General features: G+C 42.2%; 1 protein-coding gene across 4 annotated transcripts in view; it reads left to right on the forward strand.

The window, feature by feature from the left end:
• ocrl (OCRL inositol polyphosphate-5-phosphatase) overlaps positions 1-26198 on the forward strand; it is a 27574-nt gene extending 1376 nt beyond the window's left edge. The window contains exons 2-24 of one of the 4 annotated variants that reach the window (XM_080774590.1): positions 1109-1188; positions 5135-5226; positions 5708-5746; positions 6204-6317; positions 7582-7782; positions 9507-9771; positions 10209-10373; positions 10682-10783; positions 11599-11713; positions 11844-11960; positions 12896-13077; positions 14235-14346; positions 15139-15248; positions 15662-15797; positions 15966-16076; positions 16813-16978; positions 17291-17526; positions 18258-18281; positions 19820-19936; positions 21899-21983; positions 22529-22656; positions 23205-23316; positions 23949-26198. In XM_080774590.1, the coding sequence (XP_080630716.1) occupies positions 1109-1188; positions 5135-5226; positions 5708-5746; positions 6204-6317; positions 7582-7782; positions 9507-9771; positions 10209-10373; positions 10682-10783; positions 11599-11713; positions 11844-11960; positions 12896-13077; positions 14235-14346; positions 15139-15248; positions 15662-15797; positions 15966-16076; positions 16813-16978; positions 17291-17526; positions 18258-18281; positions 19820-19936; positions 21899-21983; positions 22529-22656; positions 23205-23316; positions 23949-24073 (2934 nt within the window). In that variant the 3' untranslated portion in view covers positions 24074-26198. Of the gene's footprint in view, positions 1-161; positions 1189-5134; positions 5227-5707; positions 5747-6203; positions 6318-7581; positions 7783-9506; positions 9772-10208; positions 10374-10681; positions 10784-11598; positions 11714-11843; positions 11961-12895; positions 13078-14234; positions 14347-15138; positions 15249-15661; positions 15798-15965; positions 16077-16812; positions 16979-17290; positions 17527-18257; positions 18282-19819; positions 19937-21898; positions 21984-22528; positions 22657-23204; positions 23317-23948 lie in introns of those variants that run through there. The other 3 variants (XM_080774592.1, XM_080774591.1, XM_080774593.1) reach the window with 3 other exon arrangements.

Raw genomic sequence — 26198 nt, forward strand, 5'->3', positions numbered from 1 at the left:
GTTAAACTCACCAACATTGCAGCTGTAGGCCAAGCTTGAATTATCCTCTTTCAATCTGCAAAGCTTTTGTTTCATAAAAATCCATGTTATCAGCTACTTTCTGTCAAAAAATAGTTGGAGTTTGGAAGCACTCGTTTTTATTAACGGGTCGTGCTGCTGCCGCCCCCATTATGTGAAAATTCGAAACGGATGGTACGCAGGGCCGTCCAGTTACTTCGACAAGTGCTTCCAAACTCCAACACTTAGAGTAACCTGCACAGAATTTCTTGACAGAAAGTAGCTCATAACATGTCTACGGTGGACTTTTATGAAACGCTTTGCAGTTTGAAAGAGGATAATTAAAGCTTCCCCTACAGCTGCAATGTTGGCGAGTTTAACGTTGTTTAATACAAGTAGATCGCCGTTGCAAATTGGATGAATGGGGAGTCAGGTTGGTGCCTTGCATGGTTTCCTCCACCATTGGTGTGTGAATGGATGAAGCACCTTGGATAAAGGCGCTATATAAATGCACCATTTACTATTTATGGAGGATTGGAGGAGGTTCTCAAGTGGGGTCTGGGGACACGCACAGGTCTTTGAGAGGGTTCCAGAACTTCCAGGGGTCCCTAGGCAGGCAAATTTGTTACAGAATAAAAATGTGTAGTTCACAACATGCTGCAACGTGACACGTGAGCTTGTAGATCTGCTATTTTCATAAAACCTTGGAAATGTGAAAAACTTAGAATATGTTTTGTGTTAACAACAGCACAAATCTTGTATGGGGTGACATCCCTGACTCCCTGGCACAACATACTGTAATTTCAGATGGGGGTCTGTGGCAAAATACGTATTCATTTTGGGATCCTTGACATGGAAAGGTTTGAGAACCATTGATCTATGGGACTTGCCAGTCGAGTGCCACAGTGCTGCTTCTGCTGACTGTAACGTGCCATCTAATGGCCATTCGCATCGCTCGTATAAACTGTTACCACTTCAGGGTTTTTTTTTACCACCCAGCCAAGTTGAACCAACCCATTTACTATAATATATATGCAGTGTTTTGGTGTAGTTCACTCATGGTTCTTTGCTGACTATGGATCCTTGATTGTGATGATGTTGATTGATGCACACTGTAAGAGGCCAGGAGCTGAGGTCAGGCCACAAGGAGCCCAGACTACTGTCTCTGATTGAGCGCACTGGAGAGTTTATGTAAGTATTAGGCAAATAGGTGGTTGGAAAATAAAGGAGTAGTTGACCCAAAAAATTAGTCTCCTAGTCTACTACTGACCGATGACCCTGTCATCAAATTATTGGTTTAGGAATGTGACAAAAACAAAGACAGCATGACTTCAAGGCTTCATGGGGTGTGTGATAGAAAATAAGTCGTTTTTTGCATCAACTACTCCTTTAATCTGCTTTTCTTGGTGTGGTGAATTGGTGATGGTACTGTAGATGGAACTGGTGAGATCTTCTTGGTCATGCCTGCATAGAGTTTGGTTAATGCAGACCCTCCTCCTGCTTATCACTTCTGTACTTTGCTGCTTCCATTTTTCACTGTCATAGTTTGTTATATTTCAAACAAGTGGGTCTTTGTGTTCTCCTTTCTGGTTGTAGTGTTCACAATGTCTTTCTGCTACTTGATATGTTGTCAATGTCATCTGGGTTAGAGAAGCCTGTGTTAATGGGGTTTCAGTGCTGAGGAAGGGTATTATATGGTAAGAAATTGAATGCCCATTATGCCGGTTCCCCCATACATAGATCATGATGGTGTGCACAATAGCACACCAAGGTTATATAGAAGCATGGGATTTAATTGTACAGCTAAAATATTCTGCGTGCTGGTAGGCTGTCCTGTCTGTAGTACTATGATACAGTCTTGCATTGTAGTGCACAGTGCCCTCACTGGCCTGGCTGAAATGCAAGTTCCATGCTTGGGCTGAAACATTGCCCTGATATGGAAAGTACTGGCATCATAGCTGACTGTGATGTCATAGACTGGGCACATGAAGTCTGAGAGCCATATGGAAGCATCCCTGTTATTAGAGTTGTCTTGTTGCAAACCTAGTCAGGATTTGACTCTTTACTGCAGGTGCTTTGGGTGGCCCTATAACCCATAATGTTTTTTTTTAGGGGCACTAGCACCTCCTATGCCCAGCTTTGTGTGTTTGTGTGAACACAAACATGAGCTGATTATTGGCTGATCATCACCCCATAGCGATGATTTGATTGGCTGAGCAAAGTACATCTTGAAGAAAAAAGTTAGGGCAGAAAAGTGAAGACGCCAAAAGTGATTGGCTGGAATGGCATTTGTGATGATTTGATTGGCTGAGCACGGCATGTGATGATGTATGGTGATAAGAGTGCCCCTCACTTCACACAAGTGTGATTTTTGATGGCCGCTAGCCCCTCAAAAATCCAGCTTTGAGTGTGTGTGTGTGTGTGTGTGTGTGTGTGTGTGTGTGTAAACACAATCTTTGTCCTAACACAAACATTAAATGCCATTGACAATGAATGGCCAGTTTTACGTCATTGTCCCAACACAAACATTAAATGCCATTGACAATGAATGGCCAGTTTTGAGTGTTTGTCTAAACACAAACATTGAAGACGAAGGTGAGGACGCAAATTGTGATTGGCCGGAATTAGATGATTTTTAAACTTCCTAACCCTTCAGGGCATGATTTCTTTTTTTGCTGTTAGAGTAATGGTTAAGCTCACTTGCCAGTGGGCGCAATGAACCATTGGTGCTGTTTGCATTTGTAGCACTTGCAGCCTGTGCCAACGTTGGGGAGAGAAAGAGCGATTAGCCTCAGTGCCAGCCAGCATGCTGCCCATTATGCAGAATTCCACCACTCTGTCCTAGAGTGTAATGAGACTCACATGAGCACACAAGCTCCCTGCTCAGCTAACTGCATTAAAACCTTACACACCAAGCTGTGCTCCACTTGGGATGAACGGGAAAGGGGACATAAGTCTCATACAAGCAAGAATATGGTCAAGATTCACCATTGGTCCTTTCGCATCCTCATTTCCCATAGCAAAACTGCAGATAAAGAGGACAGGTGCTGCTGACTATGGCTGCATGCATAATACTATCATAAACCACTGAACCAGCCTTGGTTCAGTGGCCTTGATGCAAATTGTTTAATTATGCCAACGTTTCAACTTCTGTCATCATCAGGTCAATGTTGGCAGACTTGGCAGAAGACAAAACGTTTTCATAAGAAACGATTCTTGCATCGAGTCTGGGGATAATGCAGCTGTTATTATTTTTCTTTCTACGATAAGTTGACTGGACACATTTGGTCAAGCATGGTTGAATCTTCCATTTTTCACTAACTCAACCACAAGACTTCCTGTGAAGCAGGAGGGAAGTGTGATAGTGTTGCGCAAAAACTGCTGCTTTGGCCCTGCCTCCTCCCTACTCTGTCATTGTTGTTAGAGAGTGAAATATGGCCTGTCCTACATCAACCTGTGTCACAGATTTGAAGCTGTTAATTGGGATTAGAGCTCGGGCCAAATTAATGACTCAAAGCCGAGGTGCGCCAAACAGTCTGGTGTTGTCAGCAGAACGTGACGAAAGATGTTCATATAAACCTAAGATTTTAGAATTGGACATAAGAAGAAAAAACAAATCAGGGATGTGAAAATGATGTGGGTTTAATTTTCTGCTTGGTAGTCTGCAACTAAAGCATCTACATTGCAACTTAGACAATACAGATTCAAAATGTCTGAATGCATGCAGTTTTCAATATAACCTGAATGTAGGACTAACTAGAACTGCACTCTGTCGAGTGCATACTTGCTTGTTGCATACTAGTAGGCCATAAATGGCCAACTAGTGCGCAAGCAGAGCGCGCAAGTACTTTCGACCGCTGTAAACTGTCAAATCTCTGTGAAGGAACGTTTGAAATGTATAATTATTAGGTGTAACTATTTGCTACCTACCTACTTTATGCATATAAACACCTAGTATTATTAAGTATGGTTCAAGTTTCTATCTATATAGTCATACGTATACTATATACATAATCAGTAAAATAAAATAGCAAATTGTGCCTGATCTGCTGGGACCAGAGTACGTGGTGTGTATATGTATGACTAGCTCTCAATGATGACGTAAGACATGCATATACATATACTATATAGTATGTAGTTGTAAGTTGATTAGCGGCATACTGTGGTTACTTTGCGCCAAAAACCGTGACAGCCAACCCGCCATTTGATGCGTATGCAAATAAAACAGCAGATTTGTGCCTGGTTTGCTGGGACCAGATTACATAAATGACCATATTTCTTACATCATCATTGAGAGCTAGTCATACATATACACACCACGTATTCTGGTCCCAGCAGATCTGGCACAATTTGCTATTTTATTTGACTGATTATGTATAGTATACGTATGACTAGCTCTAAATGATGACGTAAGACATACGTATACATATACATATACATATACTATATAGAGTATGTAGTTGTAAGTTGATTAGCGGTATACTGTGGTTACTTTGCGCCAAAACGTGACAGCCGTCCCGCCATTTGATGCGTATGCAAGAAAAACAGCAAATCTGTGCCTGTTTTGCTGGGACCAGATTACACAAATGACCATATTTCTTATGTCATCATTGAGAGCTAGTCATGCATATACACACCACGTACTCTGGTCCCAGCAGATCAGGCACAATTTGCTATTTTATTTTTTACTGATTATGTATATAGTATACCTATATGACTAGCTCTAAATGATGACGTAAGACATATGGTCATTTATGTAATCTGGTCCCAGCAAACCAGGCACAGATTTGCTGTTTTGTTTGCATACACATCAAATGGCGGGTTGGCTGTCAAGGTGAAGAGACCGGGCGAAATTATTACTTGCTCGCTCTGCTTGCGCAAGTAATAATACTTTTTTCCATGTATTATCTAATGCTGTTCACTTATATATATGCACTTATATTCACTTATATGCACGTATATTGTCCAGTTTGCATGAAATCTCCATCATTAAAACAGCATGATATGGGTATGGGTTATAATAAAAGATGCTTTACTCTTTGCTTTATGTTTTATAATAGATCAATTGATTCAACTTTTTTGTAGTGGAGTTTAAAGCTGTAATGTTAAATGGTGCTCTGTTCTCTTCCCATTCCAGACTGGGTGTTTTGGCCTCCCCGGAATCTGTTGTGTCGTCTCCAGTACCTCAGTTGTCTATACCCATCAATAGTAATTTTCTAATTGTTCGGGGTAAGTACATGCCTCTTAAAAGTACATTTCTGGAACTGTAACTAGTAAATCTGGTAAAGAAAGGTCAAACTAATCAGATGATTAGGATATTCTGATTAGTAGAGATGTTATAGGTTGAGCTGTTTGTTTCAGGTATGAGGTGTTTGTGATTCCAGTCATGCACGTTTATAGAGTACTTACTGTACAGCCCACTGTCCCTCAAAGGCCTGTGGGCTTCAGACACCACATTCCTTAACCAAGTTCCCGGCATGGGCCTGTGTTTGTTCAAGGTCACTAGTGCACAGTAGTGTAGAAATGGTGATCCAGGGGTTCAGCATATTTCCTTTCGTCTTTTTGCAGACAACATTTGAAAGTCAACATGTCACGATAAGAGCCTATGGGAACCTCTTGAAAGGCGTTTGGTTACTCCCACCATAGACCTTTGAACTTGCATGGCCACTCTTTCACTCTCCCTCTGTTTCTCTATACTTTTTCCATTCAGAGGCCGAAGAGGCTCATCTTATTGACTTGCCTGCAACCAGTAAGTACTTATTTATTTACCTCTGTGGTTTGGATGGCACATTCGTTTGTTGGTTGTTTGTTTTTCAAATGAAGATCTTTCTGGAAATCACATAAATGAGTCATGTTCTCAGTGAGGCAGAGACTTGAGGCTTGTATTGTGGGAACAGAACAATGCTTAAACATGGCATGCATCGTAACAGAGCTCTCGTCCAATCCGGCTACATTTTTAGAGCATGCCTGGAGCCAAATGCTTGTCGACCTCTTTATGTAGTAACGGGGACTAGTCATGGGTTGCCACAGCAATCTGGAGGCATGTTGAATTGGTTGTCTGTTAAATCACCTGCCTTTGTATTCTACGGACTGTCTGCATTTCTAATGCGGCTGCATTAGTCCGTGTGGAAGAGACATGGTTCCATTTGTTTTCTATGCGTGTGACCGTGTGCATCTGTGTGTCCGTCCCGTCCGTACTACCCCAGCTTGTGTGCGGATACTGGTGCGAGGGGACCGAGCCCCTGAGCTGCTGCTGGAGCTACAGGACGATGAGCGCACTCACACTTTCTTCTCCCAGGTGAAGAGGGCCAAGCAACAAGGTGAGCCTCCAGTATCACTCTCCTGCTCCACACCACAGCTGCTGCATTAATTATTCACCTGTTCATCCAACATTTATTTACCCAGGGTGGATTACACCACTCACTGATTTTCCTACTGTATGTGTTGTCGTCACCCACCCCCCCAACACACACAAACCAGACACCCAGGCACAGTCTCTCTCTCTCTCTCTCTCTCTCTCTCTCTCTCTCTCTTTCTCTCTCTCTGCAGGGAAGGGTCCTTTCCCTTCCTTGCCATTGTTGCGGTCAACTCTATGCTTTTCAGAATGTAACGCTACCGCAGTGACTGCAACCGGTGTTTTCATAGTCTACTTCTCCTTTTTCCTGTATTTATTTTGTTGGGCTTGTATGAGATTGTCTGGGGGAACTGAAATTGATGGTGGTAGCAGTTTAATACACTCGCGTTTTCCTGTTGTGGTGATAGCAAGTACATGATGCTGCAGTAGTGCTCCTGGCTCTGCTGTAGTATTCTGACTGCCATTTTTCATTTGGGAAGATTATCTTGTTAAACAGAACTTATGAATATCATGAGCCTTTGTTTACTCCAGAGTGTGCCTGTACACCGCATCGCTGCACCAAAAATCTACAAGATTGTTCAATTTGTAGATGCTGTTTTCCCTGCGTGTGTGCCTATTATGACATGCCCAGAATAGCGATGCTATTAGTGGTGTGGTGTGGTGTAATCTAATGTGAATGTGAGAGACGTCACATATGGTTATGACTACAGACATTTCTGCTTGGAAATTACATCCAACTATAGACGATGGATGAATGTGGTTGTGAGATACCTATACGCTTAATGCTAACCAGTTGTTTGGACTCACTCTGGAGGAAGTCTGTAGTAATATCCGACTGCATTTTAGAAGTATTGCATAATAACTGTTTTATGTCAGCAAGCTACATGCTGCATGTATGCTGCTGTTCTGTTCCGTGGAGCCACTGCCTTCACTAACAATAGCACTGTTCTGCGTGTTTCCTAACCTTTATCTATATGGTGTTTTGCATAGAGTAAATGTAATGGAAACCAGATGGGAAGACACATTAGAAAATGGCTTCATCATCTAAAACATAGCCTTATTACGAGAGCATGTGTGGTGATTTCAATCAATTTGTAACTCTCAGAGTTAAAGAAACACTGGTGATTTGATAATATTGATATGCATATTATTTTAATATCAGGACTACTCCAGGAAATAAAATAATTTACCAGCTGTACCACCTTTTGTGTCTCATTTTATTTTCCTAGTCGATTCCAAACCCACAGTACCCAAAGTAATGGAGCCCCTCGCTCCAGCTCCCCACAGGGGGCCTGTCCCCATTCCACCACAAAGAGGAAACAAGACGGCCAACTCTGTGGTGTCTTCAGGAGCCAACACACCTAAACCCATCAGCGCACTGCCTCCCAACGTCAACAACAGCACTACAGTGAACCAGACAGGAACAGCAGGTACATTGTCATTTGATGTTTATTTTCAATTGACCTCAACTTCAACTTTATTGAAGCTACAGCTCTGGCCTATGGCCTCTGTAGTACTGTTGCATGTCACATGAGAGCCTGTTGATTGATTAGGTCAGATATAGAGCTAAAAGACAGTGGATATTGTCTTAGGACAGTGCTAGACACAACTGATCAAACACTAGAACAGTGCTAGACACACAGCTGCTCAAACAAAGCATCTAATGTATATTACATAATATGGCAAACATGTGAGTTCTCACTAAACATTCCTGCAGCTGTTGCAGCAGTTAGTCGTTTAGAGGAAAGATAACACATTTTACACTACAGCATAGTAACTTCATATTAAAAGTTTACTTAAAAGACCCGCACATTGTCTTCACTTCACAAAAATGTATTGATATGGTTTCGTTTTGGTCACTTGGACATTCATCAGGCATAAATACTGTCTTTATGCCTGAAGACACAATGTCAAATTTACAATACCAGATATACATGAGGAAGAATATGCTGCTTGTGCAAGTAGAGAAACATTTGCAGAAAATATTCATGGCAGCAGATATAGAATCACAGTCTCCTGTCATAGATGGAAGCAACGTTTTGTTTGCGTTTAAAAAAAGATTGTGGCCTGGCCTGGGCCGTGGCTCAGCGGTCCAGGCACATTGGCCAGTAGTCCAGGTCTGGCATTGTGCCGTGCGTTCGACTCCCGATCCCCGACGGCCTTTACTGCATGTCACCCCCCCTTTTCTCTCCCCATTTCCTCTCAGCCTACTGTCTGTCCCTCTATAAAATATGAAAAATTAAAGGTGAAAGCCAAAAACAAAACATAAAAAATATATATTAATAATTGTGGCCTAACTCTTGTTATTGTTTTCAATGTACATTTTTCAAAAATAGTAAAACATTTCTGTAAATGTCTTTGATTGATTAAATATTGTATTAGACAATATAATATATAAATGCAAACATCACAATGTACAGTCAAGCGTTTTGTCCAAAAGGATTTCACCGAAGAAAGACCTTGTGGTCTTGTTTCCATTCGGGTCCTATGCACTCACACTCAATCATGACATGAATAATAATTAAAAAATAATAATAATTTAAGACAATAACACCAATTAAAAATTATTAAAACTATGTACAGGTTTGGGGCCGGAGTAAATCAGAGAGGGGATAATAATTTCAATTTCAATTTTTGTTGAATGCCAGGTTGAAAAATGGCATGTAAAAAATTATGTTGTGACCTTGCCCAGTCTTCTATTTGCAATTTATTTTACATACAGTATGTATGTGCATCTCATAGCGAGATGGCTGTGTATCTTCAGTCAAGTAGCACCTTGTTGATGTTGAGGGGAACATCAAACTGAACTGTGGTCAGAAATTGGGCCATAGTCCACTGAAAAGACTAATTGGACCGTCTGGTTTGAGGTTTCCCCTGGCTTTCACCATTCTTCTCAAATACATCTCGTGGATATCATCACCCCGGCCTGCAGTCAACTTTACAAGGTTCCTGTTGCAAAGGAAGGAGCAAACGCTAATCAGTTTCAGTTAACAGTTTTTTAGCTATTGTTTTTGTGTATTTCTTTTTTGTGATCATTTAATGTTAATGATAAAAAACCTTGACATTGGAACAAAATGCCTACCTTTGTACAAATATTGATTGACAGGCTTTTCATTTTTTTATGTTTAATCTCCAAATGTTTTGTGTTATGCAGCGGACAGACGGGACCTAGCTCAGTCGCTGGCCTCAGACTTTGGATTTGAGGAGTCCTTCAACCACTCTGTCAAAGTGGAAGAGAAGAAGAACCAGCAGAATCGTCCGGTGGCTTCCAGGGAGCCTCCCCCTGTCCCTCCTCTACCGCCTCGCAAAGGCTCCTACGCTCCCTCCAATCCTCTGCCCCCGCCCCCACCAATCCCTAAAGACAGGACCACATCCATGCAGGGCAAAGACAACCCCTTGATCACGCCCGCCAAACAAGAGTGAGATTTTCCTCCCATGATAGCATGTCGATTCTAACCAAATCCCAGGATAGGGCCTGATTGGGTTTCTACACGATTTTCCTGTTTGTTAGCTTTTTTTCTCCAAATAGAACCTTATACTGTAACCTAATTACATACCTCGGGTAATCCTACACTGTGTATTGATTAGCTTAAATGTGAACACCCATAGGCCTTGGGAGAGAGGAAAAACAGACCAAAAGGCATACAACATTCTAGGTCCTGGGCCTGGCAGTCGGAGTGGGTTTTATAAGTATAAGGCCTTTATTGCATTTGGGCTAGAGACATTACAATCCACCAAGGAGTGTCAGCTTGCTCCATCTTCAGGGTGTCTGTTGAGAATGTACCAAACATCTTTGCTTGAAATTATGATTTCTTTACTATATTTTAAATGTATATATTTTTGTATTTTATCATAGAATCAGATTTGATCGTTTGGATAGGCCTCCATCGTGGACTGACAGTCCCACCACCAACAGCATAAGGCAGGCCATGTTCTCCAGCCAGGCAGGCCAGAGAGAGTACCTGATCAAACACCGTCTGGCCAAGAAGGAGAAGGAGTATGTAGACATACAGCACTTCAGGTGAGTTGCAGAACTCTGTGTGTGTGTTTGTGTGTGTGTGTGTGTGCGTGTGCGCGCGCATGTGTTCTCCTGTCTAGACTTGATTAGCATTTTTAAACAGCAGCTCCTCTTACAACTCTGACTTTGGTGATCCGAGATTTAAATGCCTTTGTTTGACTTCAGGCTGTAAATTTACACACGCTTGTTCCAGATTGTGAAGACCTATATATAATATCCCAACCAGAGATGTCTTTTTGTGGCTATATTGTGATTGCATTAATTCACAATTGTATGCATGACCGTTGTGGACATTTCTGCTGCTGTTACAGGTTCTTCACGGGTACGTGGAATGTGAACGGCCAGTCTCCAGACAGCAGCCTAGAGCCCTGGCTCTGCTGTGACACAGAACCTCCTGATGTTTATGCTCTTGGGTTAGTAGGAGTCAAAATATGTTGCTGCTGCTTGTGTCCAAAAACTGGCACTTTTCAGGAAATAGAAAGAAGAATCTGTATTCCAATGGATGTTGTTGTTACTATTTAGTCACAAGCCCTCAAGCTAATGCTTTTCACTGGTTAAATATTTATAAAACCCACAGAGCACACAGACACTCTTCTTAACCACGTTCACTTTCAAGATCTTCAGAAACAGCGAAAATAGTACCTCTACAAGCTCACGTGTGTCTGATCGCACACGTGTGGCCTTGAAGATTTTGTATTATTATCGCGACATTTTTTGTGACACTGTCATAAGAGAAAGTAGCATATTTATTCATGAAAAAACATAAAAAGTTGGAAATATGGAGATACAAGGTTTCAACAACCATATAAATAGTGGTCCCAGCGGTCTGTACCTGCCGCCCTTCTTTTTTCCCTCTACACCAGGCGACTGTGGCTCAAGAGGTAGAGCAGGTCGTCCAATGATCCATGGGTCGGTGGTTTGAATCCCGGCTCCTCCTGTCTACTTGTCGAAGTGTCCTTGGGCAAGACACTGAACCCCAAATTGCTCCCGATGTGCTGGTTGGTACCTTGCATGGCTTCCACCGCAATCGGTGTATGAATGTGTGTGTGAATGGGTGAATGTATTGCACAATCTATGTAAAGTGCCTTGGATAAAGGCGCTATATAAATGCACCATTTTACACCCATTTGCTCCCCTCTAGATCAAGTATTTTCACAGGTTTTTTTATGCTGAGGTTCTTTTGGTTGAATACCATTTTAACATTTGGCTTGTATACTTGCGACTGTAGTTTTCAGGAGTTGGACCTGAGCACAGAGGCCTTCTTCTATTTGGACTCTTCCAAAGAGCATATTTGGGTAGATGCAGTGGAGAAAAGCCTGCACCCCAAAGCCAAGTACAAGAAGGTGAGTTGAGAGAGAGAAAGACTTCTCTAAATCGTTACGCAGTGTTGACCAGTGACCACAGCACTTTGGCATGCAGTCTAGCGAGAGCAATGTGGACAGGAATGTTCTCGTTGTTTCATTGTGTCTGCAGGTCCGCACCATCCGACTAGTGGGCATGATGCTGGTGGTGTTCGTCAACAAGTTGCATAAGAACCACATCAAAGAGATCGCTGCAGAACATGTGGGCACGGGCATCATGGGAAAAATGGTATGTTCAGCTCATTTGAGCACTTCAGTTCAGTGCCTCCTGCTCCCATGTTGTGTTTGTCTCAATGTAAATTATTTTTTTGATTTTAAAAATAGAGGGCAGACCTTTTCTAACCTCATGTATAGAGCACCAAAGTCCTGACGCTCATCCCTTCGATTCCCCTGGTTCTCGGAAGTAATTTCTCTATGGAGAATAACATGGGCTCATCTTAAAATCGTGAAGTGTTGTGGTCCAAAAATAAACAAGCTGTCATTGTCATGGAGGTGTCTCTGTATCGTTTGCAACAGTCAGTCACTCATATATGATACAATCTGTTTCTAGCGAAAATGAAACTAATTCAGTAGCAGTAACATTAGCGTTTTCTCTAGTCAGTTGATTCTTAATATCCATATGAGTGAAACGGCCGGGGTGACATGTTTATTTTTCAAACACAGTTCTTATATGAGGCGATCTAAAATCCCCCTATGGGGATTATAATGCAAATAAAAAGTACACGAACCTGTGGATTTGCGCCCTCTACCAATATTGACGTCAGACTTCGGTGCTCTATACTTCGTTGGAGACTTGTAGATTGCTATTTCTTATGCACATTGTATGAAAATAACACGATGTGCTTTTCAAACATCCATTTATCTTTTGTCAAATGTTACCAAATTAATTCTGACAAATTTGTAATTTTCCTCCAAAATGGTTATGTTGGTTAAAGTGGTTAACATATATTTTGTATTAAATTGTTAAATTACAATATTATCGAACGGTCTCTCAAAAGGAAATGTTTGTATTTACTTCAGTCTGATCATAGGCAGGGATGAAACAAATTCCCACTGGTGAAAGGATATGACCAGACTAGACCAGGGGATATCAATCCATCCCCCGAGTGAATGAAACCCTGTGAATATAGTACTCCTAGAGCGTTCTGTGTGACTACCTTGCAGGGGAACAAAGGTGGTGTGGCCGTGAGGTTTATCTTCCACAACACCAGCTTCTGCTTCGTTAACTCGCATCTGGCGGCCCACGTGGAGGACTTTGAGCGGCGCAATCAGGACTACAAAGACATCTGTGCACGCATGACCTTCCACGTGCTGGACTCGCCTCCGCTCAGCATCGTCAAACACGAGTGAGTTCCTCACAGCAGAACAGCCTCACCAGGTTGATGTTCACCTTGTGTTGAATCGCCGGGCCCAGAGTGTTATTCAGTACAAGTCATTGTTTCTACATACAAAAAGACCCATGAATACTTATTCTATACTCTTTACTTGTGGTACCATCATATTAACTGCTGTTCCTGGTTTACACATCCCTTTCAAAGAATTTTGATTTCAGTGAAAATAAAAGCTCTGACACTTAAAAAGAATCCGTGATGCAAGTCACCTGAGGCCACTTGTTTACGTTGTCACGTTTGCTCATCATCCACATTGCTAGCGGTTAAAGCACTGAGGTCACCAGCTAGTAGTAGTACATGCACATATAGATAGGACTACTGTAGTTTTCACAGACAAACATATTATTTTTCAGGACATATCCTCATCCGTTTTAGATATTTTTAGGTTAAAGCACAGCTGCATTAGATAAAGAAAGATGCCTGTCAGATTCTCAGACTATGTTACACATAAGTCCACACCACTCAATGTTGACTCAAACATTTGCACACAGATTGATGAATGCAGAGCATTGCTTTGAAATGTCCACACGCCCACTCTTCTGCCGTACGCTTGTTTGATAAATGAGGGTCATTGTGTCTTGGTGCTCTGGTCCCGCATTGGTGCTTGGAAACAGAGCAGAGCTCTGAAAGGCACGCCGTCAGGTCGTGACGTCAGCCATTTGTCACTTCCAGTTTATCTGCAGTCATTGAAAACTATGAAAGGTGCATTTGATGACAAGTGCGTCTTATGCTTTCTATGTGTCAGAGCTTTGACGATATAGCAAAAGGCCGATGCACACCTCAAAAGGCATCGTAGGGCAATAGAGCATATAATAAAAAGGGTATCTTTGAAAGACAAAGAAGGGCACACTGTCAGACACTTGCCAAAACAATGTTGCTCTTTATCAGGTTGACGTTTCGGTCGCTTAGACCTTCATCAGGACAGACTTGACAGAATTGTCCTAATAAAGAGCAACATTGTTTTGGCAAGTGTCTGACAGTGTGCGGGACCTCTTCCTTGTCTTTCAAAGATACCCTTATCACAGAGCTTTGACGATGAATTGTGCTGCACTATATACTGTTGTTGTTTTACTAATGTTGTAGTAATGGTGTGTGTCTCATGTGTCTTTCAGTGTGGTCGTCTGGCTTGGGGATCTTAACTATCGGCTTTGTGTGTACGATGCTGCTGATGTCAAACAGCTCATAGCCCAGAATGAACTGAAAAAGCTTCAAGAGTATGATCAGGTGATGCTCCAAATGCTTTGAGAATTCCAAAACATGTCATTAAGAACACAGTATAACTTGGTTTACTTGGTATACATTTAGGAAATTGGTGTTTACTGCCCTGCCCAAACATAGTGATGTTAGGAGTGGAAGTCCCTCCTGGCAAACCCACCCCAGCTCTGTATAAACAAATCCAAATGATCCAATATCATAAATATACATTTAATTTAACAGTTAACTGTAGAGAGGCTTCCAGAGCATTGCAATACAACTAGCTACTTCCTCTTATGTGTGATTCTTCATCCCAGGACAGGTACTTTTTCCAGCAGTTATGGAGAACTTTTCAAATTTTATGTCAATTTTCCATATAATTTAAATAAGCATCTGATGTATTTTAGATATACTGATGTAAATATCTGAAGTTGTCCCTTATTTGTTGTTGTCCATGTCCTGCTATATTTAACTTCAAACTGCACAAGTGGAGCTGCTCCATAGCCAACACTGGTAATGAGTTTAGCTCCCAGATGTGAACCTGAGTAAAATAGCACATTGATGGAGAACGGATACTGAGTCAACCATCCATAGAGATATGGAAATCTTCCCACAAACGTGTAGAAACAAGAAAGGCTGTTGTGCAAACACCAACACTATGTTGTGTATGACTTCCGTATGTCATATATTTAGTATTTGCAATCTCTCTCTCTGTTTCCTCTTTTATTCGGTGCGTTTAGTTTGTGAGGGCCACAAATAAAGGAGTTCCTCTTGTCTGTCACACTAAATAACACTTATATAACTTATATTTGTCATCAACAGCTGAACATGCAGAGGCAGACCAAGAGGGCCTTCACAGACTTCATGGAGGGAGACATTAACTTCATCCCCACGTATAAATATGATGCCAAAACGGATCGATGGGATTCCAGGTAAACACATAAATAACCCGCAGACGTACGAATACACAGTTAATTCCTCAGTGTTGTTCATTTTAGCTTTTGTAACACTTGAGCGTGTACATGTAAACAATCAGACCCGTACAGGTCCATTTGTTTACATGTACGGATTGCACGCTCCCAGACTTGAATGAACACTCGGGATCTTTCAGTGTGTGCAAGACACTCCCCTTCCATTCACTCATCAGAGCAGCCATCTGCTGGGTTATGCTGTAAAATAATTTATCACCTGCCCCCCCCTTTCCCCTTTCTTTCCCCCTAGTTGAACGTTAGTGTCTCCGTCGTACAAACTTTAAACTGATGAAATGCCACCAGCATACATCATTATATTAGCCTCGGCTGTTATGAACCTGCTTTTGAGTCCGTTGTGGCTGTGTGCTGTCCAGTGGGAAGTGCCGCACTCCCGCATGGTGTGACCGGATCCTGTGGAGAGGTGGCAATGTCAAGCAGCTGCACTACCGTAGCCACATGGAACTAAAGACCAGCGACCACAAGCCTGTCAGCTCCCTTTTCAGTGTTGGGGTAAGAAGACCATTGTGGTCCAGTTGGACTGGTTTGAGTTGTACAAACTCAAACATGGTCATTGTTTACTTAAGCAAGACAAAGTGTGTGACACAATCATGAAGACAGATGAAGTGCACGGACGTTCCTGTGGACTTCATCAGAGTTGTTTTGGTCTGTGTGTGACAGGTCAAGGTGGTGAACGAGCAGCGGCACAAGAAGGTGTTTGAGGAGATCGTTCGCATGATGGACAGAATGGAGAACGACTTCCTCCCATCGCTGACTATAACTCAGAGAGAGGTGTGTGTGTGTGTGTGTGTGGGGGGGGGAAGCCACAAAGAAACATACAGTACACACACATATCTCACAGTTTACTGATCTGATTTGTCTGGTATTGGTTTACTGTCGCCTTACAGTTTTATTTTTGAGAGCCCCTCCTATATACAGGTTTAATGTTTGTCTTTAGTTCAATGTTTGTTTAAAAAAAACGTCATTGACAATGAAGGGAAAATGTACCTCATCTTGTCCCTAACAGAAACATTAAATGCCATTAACAATAAAGCTAATTTAATAATTGCGTTGGCACCGTTTGTTTTACATCACCATTACATCACCATATCAACATGAGTTAGACTAATGTATTAGCGGCCCTCACTTCACACAGGTGTGGTTTTTCCTCATTAGATCACCAAGAAATCAGGAATCCATTGCACTCTTAGGACATATTATTGACTTACTGTGTTTAATCTAAAATATAAAAAAATCACACCCATGTGAAGTGAGGGGTGCGCTTATCCGGGCCAATCACAATTTACGTCCTCACTTTTGTCTTCAATGTTTGTGTTTTACACAATGTTTGTGTTTACACAAACACTCAAAACTGGCCATTCATTGTCGATGGTATTCAATTTTTGTGTTGGGAGACGGCCAATGTTTGTTTACACAAACCGTCAAAGCTGGACATAGGATGGGGTTAGCGCCCCTTCTATGTCATAAATGAATGAGTAATACATTTGCATTCCTCTCTTTCTCACAGTTTAACTTTGCGAACGTGAAGTTCCGGCAGCTTCAGAGGGAGCGTTTCATCATAACCAACGACGGCCAAGTCCCTTGTCACTTTGCCTTCATCCCCAAACCCAACGACCCACAGTATTGCAAGCCTTGGCTCCGCGCGGAGCCCAGCGATGGCTTTTTAGAGCCCAGTGAGTACTTTTTCATCCTAATGAGCCCTCACCTCTGTCCTCTGCCTTGTCTCGGTGAACGCTCTAGTCTAGCCAGTTTACAGTTGATATTATTATTGAGTGGACACGCACACAAGTCTAATGCCAATTTTGGTGAAATCTCTTCTAGACAACTTTGTCCTATGCACATTGTGCCTCTAGGATGTAGCTCTAGGTAACTTTGAGGCATTGTAGTTGATAATCACTCAGTAACTGGTGAGATACTCTTTTAAACATCTTGATCTAGCCATCGGAGCTTGTTTCGATTCACTTCTTCTTCCCCCTCCTTAACAGCCGAGACCCTGGAGATCTATCTGGAGGTGTACGTTAGCAAGGACTCCGTCACGCTGCTCAACTCCGGGGAGGACTCCATAGAAGACATCCTGGTGCTGCACCTGGACCGTGGCAAGGATTACTTCATCACCATCTCTGGCAACTACCAGCCCAGCTGCTTCGGCACCTCCCTGGAGACGCTATGCCGCATGAAGAAGCCCATCAGAGAGATCCCCATCACCAAGCTCATTGACCTGGTGAGAGCCATCGAACGCCCTTGTATCGCAGCGCGGTAAAACACATGCAACGCCACGCGTGTCGGATAGGATTGGCACTGTGTGCAGAATGGTCACGGCATGTACCCTCTGTTGAATGTGTCTACACAACAGAGGAATCGTACTTTAAAATGTTACACTCCTTAATCGTGAGAATCGAAAAGAAGTGCAGTTCCTGCACTATTTACTACGGCACATGTGAGGGCTTGTTCACACCCTCAGGGTAAACGAAGCCAAAGAGCAAGTCTATATTTATAGAACAGTGTTTCAACCTGTGGCTTAAGTAGCATGTGGAATGAGGAAGTGGCAACCAGTCTATGAGAAGAGCTTTCCTAAGGAGTTGGGACAACTGACTTAAGGTTCAGACTTTGGCATGTTGCATATACAGTAGCACTAGCATACAGTTATTGCATATCTCCAGTATGTCTCCATAACGCCTGTCTTCTCCCACATCGCAATTTCAAAGATTTACTATCAATCATCATTGCAGCGATTTCTCATTTTCTGCTTTAACCTTTCCTTTCGCCCTGCTGAACTGGTGTATTTTGGAGAAATTATTTACACTACCGGCATGCCATAATCTAACCTGCTTCTCTGATTCTATGTTTCATGCACAATACGATCTACTTAGTTCTCTCTCCTATTGTTTCCTTTCATCATCCTCTCATTCCTTTCCAACTCTTCACTGTGGTTGCGGGCTGCTTGGTGTTCAGGGAGAAGACAGCTTCACAGAAAAGGTAAAATCACATGTGCAAGTATTCAGAAGACCAGCTTTATCCATTACATGGGCAATGCAACCCTGCTCTTATCTGCTTAGAATGATTTTCGTCAACTCATTTTTTCCCTTCTTTTTCTTTCTTTCTGAGAGCGGTGAATTGGCGTTAAATTGGTTTTGGTCGTTGCTCAAATCAGTTACATAGGGTGTTTTATTGACCCTGCCATCGCTGCTCGGTGGTCCTCAGTTTTTAATTGATACATGGTGGCTACATGCCGACACCCGACATAACTGGAAAAATTCCATAATCCTGCAGGCAGCCTGTCAAAAACCGGAATTATAATGTTATATAAGTATAAATCCGGCATAATCCTGCAGGAAGTCTCAGAACACCAGCCTACAGTCATACAAGTTCAGACTCCCTTGTCCGTAGACTCCATACACATGCTTTTTCTATGTATGGATCACCACTCATCACATCTATATGACACGCACACACGCACACACAGACAGAGAATCTCATTTCACAGCAGGTTACTGTCACTGCACAGCGCCCTGTGCACATGCGATTAAGGCTAATGAAAAGCCTTGGGGACTGTTCAGCTAAACCCAAACGGCCACATTAAATCCTAAATCCTCTTCTGCCGTCCATAACTCAGCCCCTCACTGGCCTGTGAAACTGAATCTCTGCATGGATAAACTTGCTTCTAAATTGCCACTTAAGAAAACTAGCCTCCATTTGCCGTTCTCCGATGATACCACGCATACCGGTATACTATATGAATACCACTTCCTAATTTGGTCACATGCTTCCTCGCTGTGTATCTGTGGTCCTTTAGCTCTGCAGGCCATCACTGGTCTCTCACTCTAGTTTTCCCCGTCTGTGTGTGTAAGTAAGCCTGCTGCTATGAGGTTTATTTTTGGCCCCACTCTCTTGAGTTCCCAGGGATCCATTTGCAGAGACAAAAAAGAATGTGATATCCAGCAGCTCACAGTGAAATGGCTCCCTGCCAAGTCCCCAGACCCCACAGATAATCCGGTCATCCTCGCTGACCTCACCACTAATGGATGAAATGTGCAGTGCCATTCATAATTGTCTTAGTGGTCTCTGTTACAGTTTGATCACGTTTAATGTCTTTACCTGTCCATTGGATCTCGGGGAAATAATCTAATCAGTTCTTAAATCTTCCCTAGAATTTCCAATATCCAAGTGTATCGTCTTGAGTTTATTTTATTTCTATATTGAATACAGGAGAGTATTTATCTCTCATAGTCATATGCCTTATATGTCTCAAATGCAACAGAGGGGTGTGCATAATTGAGTGACATGGCTCATTGCTGACATTTGATAAACAAAATGCATGTCTTGACTTAGATCAAATATAGTTTCATGGCCTTGTGTTGTGATTTGAAGATGATACATACTGTTATTGCTGACAGAGGGACACACATCCACAGACAGACAGCCTCTTTTCAATAGGTTTCAAGGTTTACAAATTAGCCAGTGCTTCTCGTAATAAACGTCTTTGTAAAACCTGCTGGCTGTGTTTGTTCCATCAGGAGAGGACCAAGGTGAACTTCTTGATGGAGAGTGCTGGGACAGAGGACAAACCTCTGAAGATCCCCAAAGAGGTTTGGCTTCTGGTCAACCACCTCTTCACCAAGTCCTGTCAACAGGTGAGGTTTTGAGTGATTCATAATAATAATATCTGGGACTTATATAGCGCTTTTCATGACACTCAAAGACGCTTTACATGTGTTGGGGCTAGGGGGGGAACAAGAAAAGGACAACTTTATTAGAAAAAAACAATTAACAGAGTAAAACCAATAAAACTGCATATAACAAGTTTAAAAACACATCAGCTTGGAAATGCGATTGTGAACAGGTAAGTTGTCAGTGCAGATTTGAAGGTAGGAAGTGTGGGGGCATCTCGGATATGTTTGGGGAGAGCGTTCCAGAGGGTAGGGGCAGCCACAGAGAAGGACCTGTCGCCCCATTATCAATGATCGTAGTTATTATTTAGGGGTGCTTATCTTGTAGAAGTAGCATGCTCTGGAACAGCTAGTGACCAATGCTGGCTACACACTAGAGGATTTTGTAAAAGCGTGGGAGCCCACGGACCTAATTTGAACAGATTTAACTGACTTCATATTTTAATTGCAAGAATGCGCACACCAGACTATTCAGTCAAAATGCATGACCACACCCTTAGCGAGTAATTAAAAAAATTGCAGTGGCGATTCCAGGGACTTGAGATCTCACATTAAAACCCAATGATCAAATGTGAGCAAGAAGTTGGATATCGATGTCCGTAATGAAAATAATTGCGAACTTTGTATGTACATAATCCGTCGCTTGTTTACCTTCACCATGCTGGAACAGGCTACATTTCCGATAGCAATGCCTCACTTACAGATGGATAATTTTGTGGTTAAATTATTACGGCATGGCACCTACTGTACGTAGGGGGAGAGCCTTCTAGAAGAGAGTTTGTGTGTCTTCAGCTAATACCTCAAAACCACTCGGCCAATCAGCACCAAATATTTTGTGCATGCTGCCAGTAGGCCAAATAAGTAAATCCCTGAATATTTTCTGTGAAAAAAGGGGAGAGAGAATGTTTTTAAATAATGTAATTGTAGTATAATGTGTGGGAATATTTTTCACATTTCGTGAATTCATTATCTCAGATCCACTGTCCCGTCATCTCTCCGTATTTAGGCAAGACTGACGTCTTGATGAATTAAAAAAATAATGTTCATATGAAAGATAGATGTTACGTGGCCATCTGATCAGTGGTTCCCAAACCTTTTCATGTCAAGGACCCCCAAATTGACACTAATTAGCCTGCGGACCCCCATTTGAAAAAGATATGCCTTGGACCCCGATACGAGAAGATCTGTACGGCTCTGAGACCCCAATTTATATTGTAAAACAAATGTTAATTTAACTCTGAGAGTGTACAAATGGAACCAAATGGTCCCACTTTCAGAGTTACAGACCTATAAGGGTCCATTTGGTTCCAAACTATCATTTAGATGGGGACCCCACTTTGTGAACCACTGACTTAGATAATGGACATTAGGAAGTAACCTGATCCATTATTTTAATATTTACATGAGTGATAGACAAATATTTAATTGAATGCTTCCCAGTCAACATGCTCTCATTGGAAATTGCTGGTTCCTGCTCAACACACTACAGGATTTGAAGTCATAAATATCATATGTATATTTATTTTGAAATCATGGAGTCTCCGATCCGGTCAGTGACATTATTGTCTTTGAACCCCTCACACCACAGGATAATTTCAGGCTCCAGCAGATAATCGGTTGATATCAACCTTGAATGGGCAAATCGAACCCTGAGTCAGCCTTATCCTCTTAGTGTGGTGCCTGTGCTGCAATAATACATTTTTTCTCCTTTGTCTAGGGTAAGTCACGTTGGTGGCTGACAATTACAATTAGCTGTCAACATGCCATCCCGTTTTGTGATAAAGGTTCTTGAAGGCACTGCGCTAAATGTTTCTCTGCTCTATGTTGCCTGTGTGTGTGTGTGTGTGTGTGTGTGTGTGTGTGTGTGTGTGTGTGTGTGTGTGTGCACGTGTGTGTGCGCGCGTGCGTGTGTGCGCACCCATCTAGGAGGACCTGTTCCAGATCCCAGGCCTACAGGAGGAGCTGCAGGGTATAATCGACTGCCTGGACACCAGCATCCCAGACTCCATCCGTATCCTTGCACACAAAGGCAGCCCCATTGGCCCAGATTCACAGAGGCCACGATGGAAAATGTGACACTGTCATTGAAATGCAACAGATACTAAGTTACAGCCATACAGCACATGAGCTGCTTCCAAATAATTTCTTAATAATAACAATTCTATATATACACGTATACATTTACATTTTATTATATTAGATACATTTTAGTATTTTATAATAATTCTCAGGTCGCCGAGTTTGAAGTCGATCCTTTTTTTAAAGATATATTTTTGGGCTTTTTCTGCCTTTATTGATAGGTTGAAAGTAGACTGACAGGAAAATGGGGAGAGAGATGGGGGGGGGGTGAACCTATGGCACGCCGCCAGGCAGCCTAGGTGCCCAGACGGTTGAGCTAACTGTCCGAGTCGAAGTCGATCCTTCTGACGGGTCTCAAGATAAGTGAACTACGGACGGACAGTCGATCCAGTTTGTTTTCTGCCATAGTTATCTGTTAATAAATGAATGCACACACACACACACGCAGGATGGTGTTTTCCCTAACGGTATGTCTAGCTGGATGTAACCACTCTGTGGCAGAGGCTCTGCTGATCTTCCTGGAGGCCTTGCCAGAGCCTGTAGTGTGTTATGAACTATACCAGCACTGCCTGGACTGCTCGCATGACAGTCGCCTCTGCAAGAAGGTGCACACACTTCTCCGTCCATCTCTGTCACTTGATTTAACCCATTTTAACCTGAGGCCGATTACAGTTTCCTTAAAAAACTGTTGAGAAACTTAAATAAGTTTTTATGTCACTGGTGCTCAAACTTTTGCATGTCAAGGACTCACAGAATTATCTGTATTTGGCTGCCGACCCCCATCGGAAAATATGTTGTTCCAGGGACTCTCCCCAGAAGCAAAGATTTGAGTTAAAAACGCTGTGAAAGAATATATATTCAAAGATTCAAAATTTCACGATTAAAAATAAAATAACGCTTAAAACACAAAGGGGTACCCGTTTAGAATGACTTAATTCTACTAGGAAAGTAGTTATTTCTACTTTGAATTCAGTTTATAGTTTTTATGATGTTGGGAATGACAAGGCACTAAGGAAGGTACCGTAGTTGAGAGAGTGCCACTGCCTCTCGGATTCAGCACTTTGCCAGGACCATGCTGTGCCATGTGTGTGTGTATTGTAATCGATTTTAGTTTCATATTAATTGTTTCTCTCTGTTCTGTGATGAACGACAGCTGATCTCCCAGTTGCCTCGCGCTCACCGCAATGTGTTTCGCTACTTAATGGCCTTTCTGAGGGAGCTGCTGAAACACTCTGCCAACAACAACCTAACTGCCAGCCTCATCGGTAGGTCTGAGCTGCCAGTACTGCTTTGTTGTTCTTTTGATTTGTTCAGGGTGGGATGATTTGATTTGAGTTCTTACAGGGAATAATTAATCCACAACATGGACATGTGGACATGGATTTAACAATGAGCTGCTCCACTGCGCAGGTTGTGTTTTTTTTTAAGTTTCCTGCTAAACGAAACCACCCTGACAGTTGTTGAGAGAAGGGCAGCCATTATTATATTATAATTATATTATATTGTTTTTAAATATATTTTTTATCCCACGATTTTGTAACCCATTTTTCACCCCTGTGTCAATCATCTAATGTGATCCTGGGCTCTACACACCCTCCACCAACCTAGTCCCCATATATGGGGGACAAGGGGAGAGCAACGGACTTGAACTCATGCTTCCTTCATGCCTGAGTGTCCAAGTTGCGCCATTATTTATTCACTTCCACGGCCCAGATTTGTCAGCCAGTCTGAGGATTTGTACCAGTAACCTTTTGATCTCAACCTTTTTTTTGCCCATCGCTGGCCCACATACTGTACAAACATGACCCTATTTGTGTTTCACTAATTGACGTAACAATCTGTATGTTTTCATTAACAAATGCAGTATACCATACATACTTGTTGTGTTCTATTCCAGCTACCCTGTTCGCCAGCCTTCTCATCCGGCCACCGCCCAACATGGTGGGCAGACAGTCGTCACAGGACCGGCAGAGGGCCAATGACTTCATCCTAGGTTTCATCATGGCGGGAGACGAGGAGTAAGAGGGAGACACGTGTCACGTAATGGGGTCTGGAGGCCAAGGCCTTGAGAAAAGGCCTCTAGGATTTGTCACGGCACGGCACCCATCATTCCCCTTGGTACTTGTCAGTCATTGGAGACCAATGCAGGTGTTTTGCACCTGCTAGCTTACGTCATACTTCATGTTAATGTTACCCCAGACTGGTCACCTGACCAAGACCCAGAGCTTATTCTGCTCACAGTAGGGCCGACGGTTTTGGTCATACCTGTGAAATGTTTGAGCTGATGCTGAAGCCCCTTTTGCAGACTGATGAGGATCCGTGTCTCCAGACTTGTTGGTGTCCTCCCTCTCCCCTGACCCTGACTTATTGTAGGTGCTCATGCCAAAATAACCCCTTTTTTGAATGTAAGAACAGTATGTATCCGTAGATGCTTAGTGAATGACTTGTATCACACTAAACAAAGGAAATGTGCATCGTTGGAGCTATACTTCAAGGGACTTATTGCACTTTCAGTCACGCAAAAAACAAAAGACCTCTTGAGAACATAGTGAAATGGGATGATTGACTTGAGAAGAAAAACACCAAGGAATCAGGATGATCACCTTTTTAAAGAGGTGAAATATGACAATCGGCCATTTGGGAACAGTCATACTTTAGAGGCCATAATAAGGAAATGTAAATGTGTGAGGATTTTCAGTGGACATATCCACTGTAGGTTAACTGATGTTATTTATATATATATATATGTTTGTTTGATCAGACGTTTGCATCATGTTCAATGGTTTAGTTTCCCCAATGAGCGTGTTATTTTCACCCCCCTAACCATTTCTGACATGCTTCTACAGCCGTGTTCCATAAAAGTCCATAGTTGTAAATGTTTGCTGTGATTCTGTGTAGCTTTTCAATGCTTACAATGAATTACAAAACAAAGTCTCGCTAAGACACTAACTTTGCGGTCAACCAGAATGGTGAAAGAGTCCCCCCACTGTGGTCTTTGTGATGTCTTAACTGGTGTAATATAGTGTTCCCGTTGACTTCTTTGGGGTGTTCTTCTGTCTTCTCATGGCTCTCACAATGACTAAGTTGATGGTGCAAGTTATGTACCGCTATGTCTTGCGTGCATCCTGTATGTATGGCATATGGGCTGTACTGTCAATATCTTGATGTGTTTTACAGGCTACTCCTGGTGTGTCGCTGTCATTTTGTCACATCCATTGTTTTTATTATGGGCCAGCATAATGCCAAGTCTGCTGTAGCTTTGTATGATGCAGTGCAATTAATGGTTCACTACTCGACAGGACACTACCTGCTTTTGTACACCTTCATCCTTTTGTGCCACAGAGTAAATACTTACCTTTTTGTTTGTTTTTCATTCGCTCTGGTTATGGAATAAGCAACTGATGAACACTACATTTTCACCTTTTGCTTTTCAGACATCATAACATGCTTAATAATGTATCTGTTACGTGACACTAGTCTCCTGAGCTCCGTATCTTCTGCCAACGTGTCGCTCCTGAAAAACCTACAAGTTTACTTTATGAGACACTACTACAGCATCTCTTGTCTGTAAAAAGAAATCTCTCTTTGGGTTGTACAATGGGAACACATTTTGTTTGTGACAATGGTGACAATTACGGAAATGTGGATCAAGCCTTTTAGGTCACTGTTGGGCTAAGGTTGCTCATTTTGTCTCATGTAAAAGTAAAGCAGCTGTTAGACTTAAGTGCTGGCTAAACTTTGCCTAAAGGTTTGTGATGGGTACGAATTCTGCAAAGTTTGCATGAGTAGAACAGCTACTCAATAATGATATAGTCAGAAAATATTTAGTTCACATCTTGAAGGAAGTGTTGTCCCTATAGAGTAGACCATATTCACACTGCATCCCTTTAGGTCTTACTTCATACTTGGGGGCTGGGATACAGTAAAGGGGCCACTTTGTGAATACGCTCTATGCCTTTCTTGGTACCGATGTATTATAATGGTCATGTCGTTTATTATCTCATCTCTTTATGCCTGGGGTTTTGGTCTGTTGTATTAAGTAATGGTACATTATGCAAAGTAAAACTTGTGCAACTGTTGTTTTCAACTTTTAAGATTTTTGGTACTCTTAATTTATTTAACAGAAATAAAACTATGTACAAAGAGA

This window comes from Protomyctophum bolini, assembly GCF_963924005.1.
Source record: "Protomyctophum bolini genome assembly, chromosome: 10".
NCBI lineage: Eukaryota > Metazoa > Chordata > Actinopteri > Myctophiformes > Myctophidae > Protomyctophum > Protomyctophum bolini.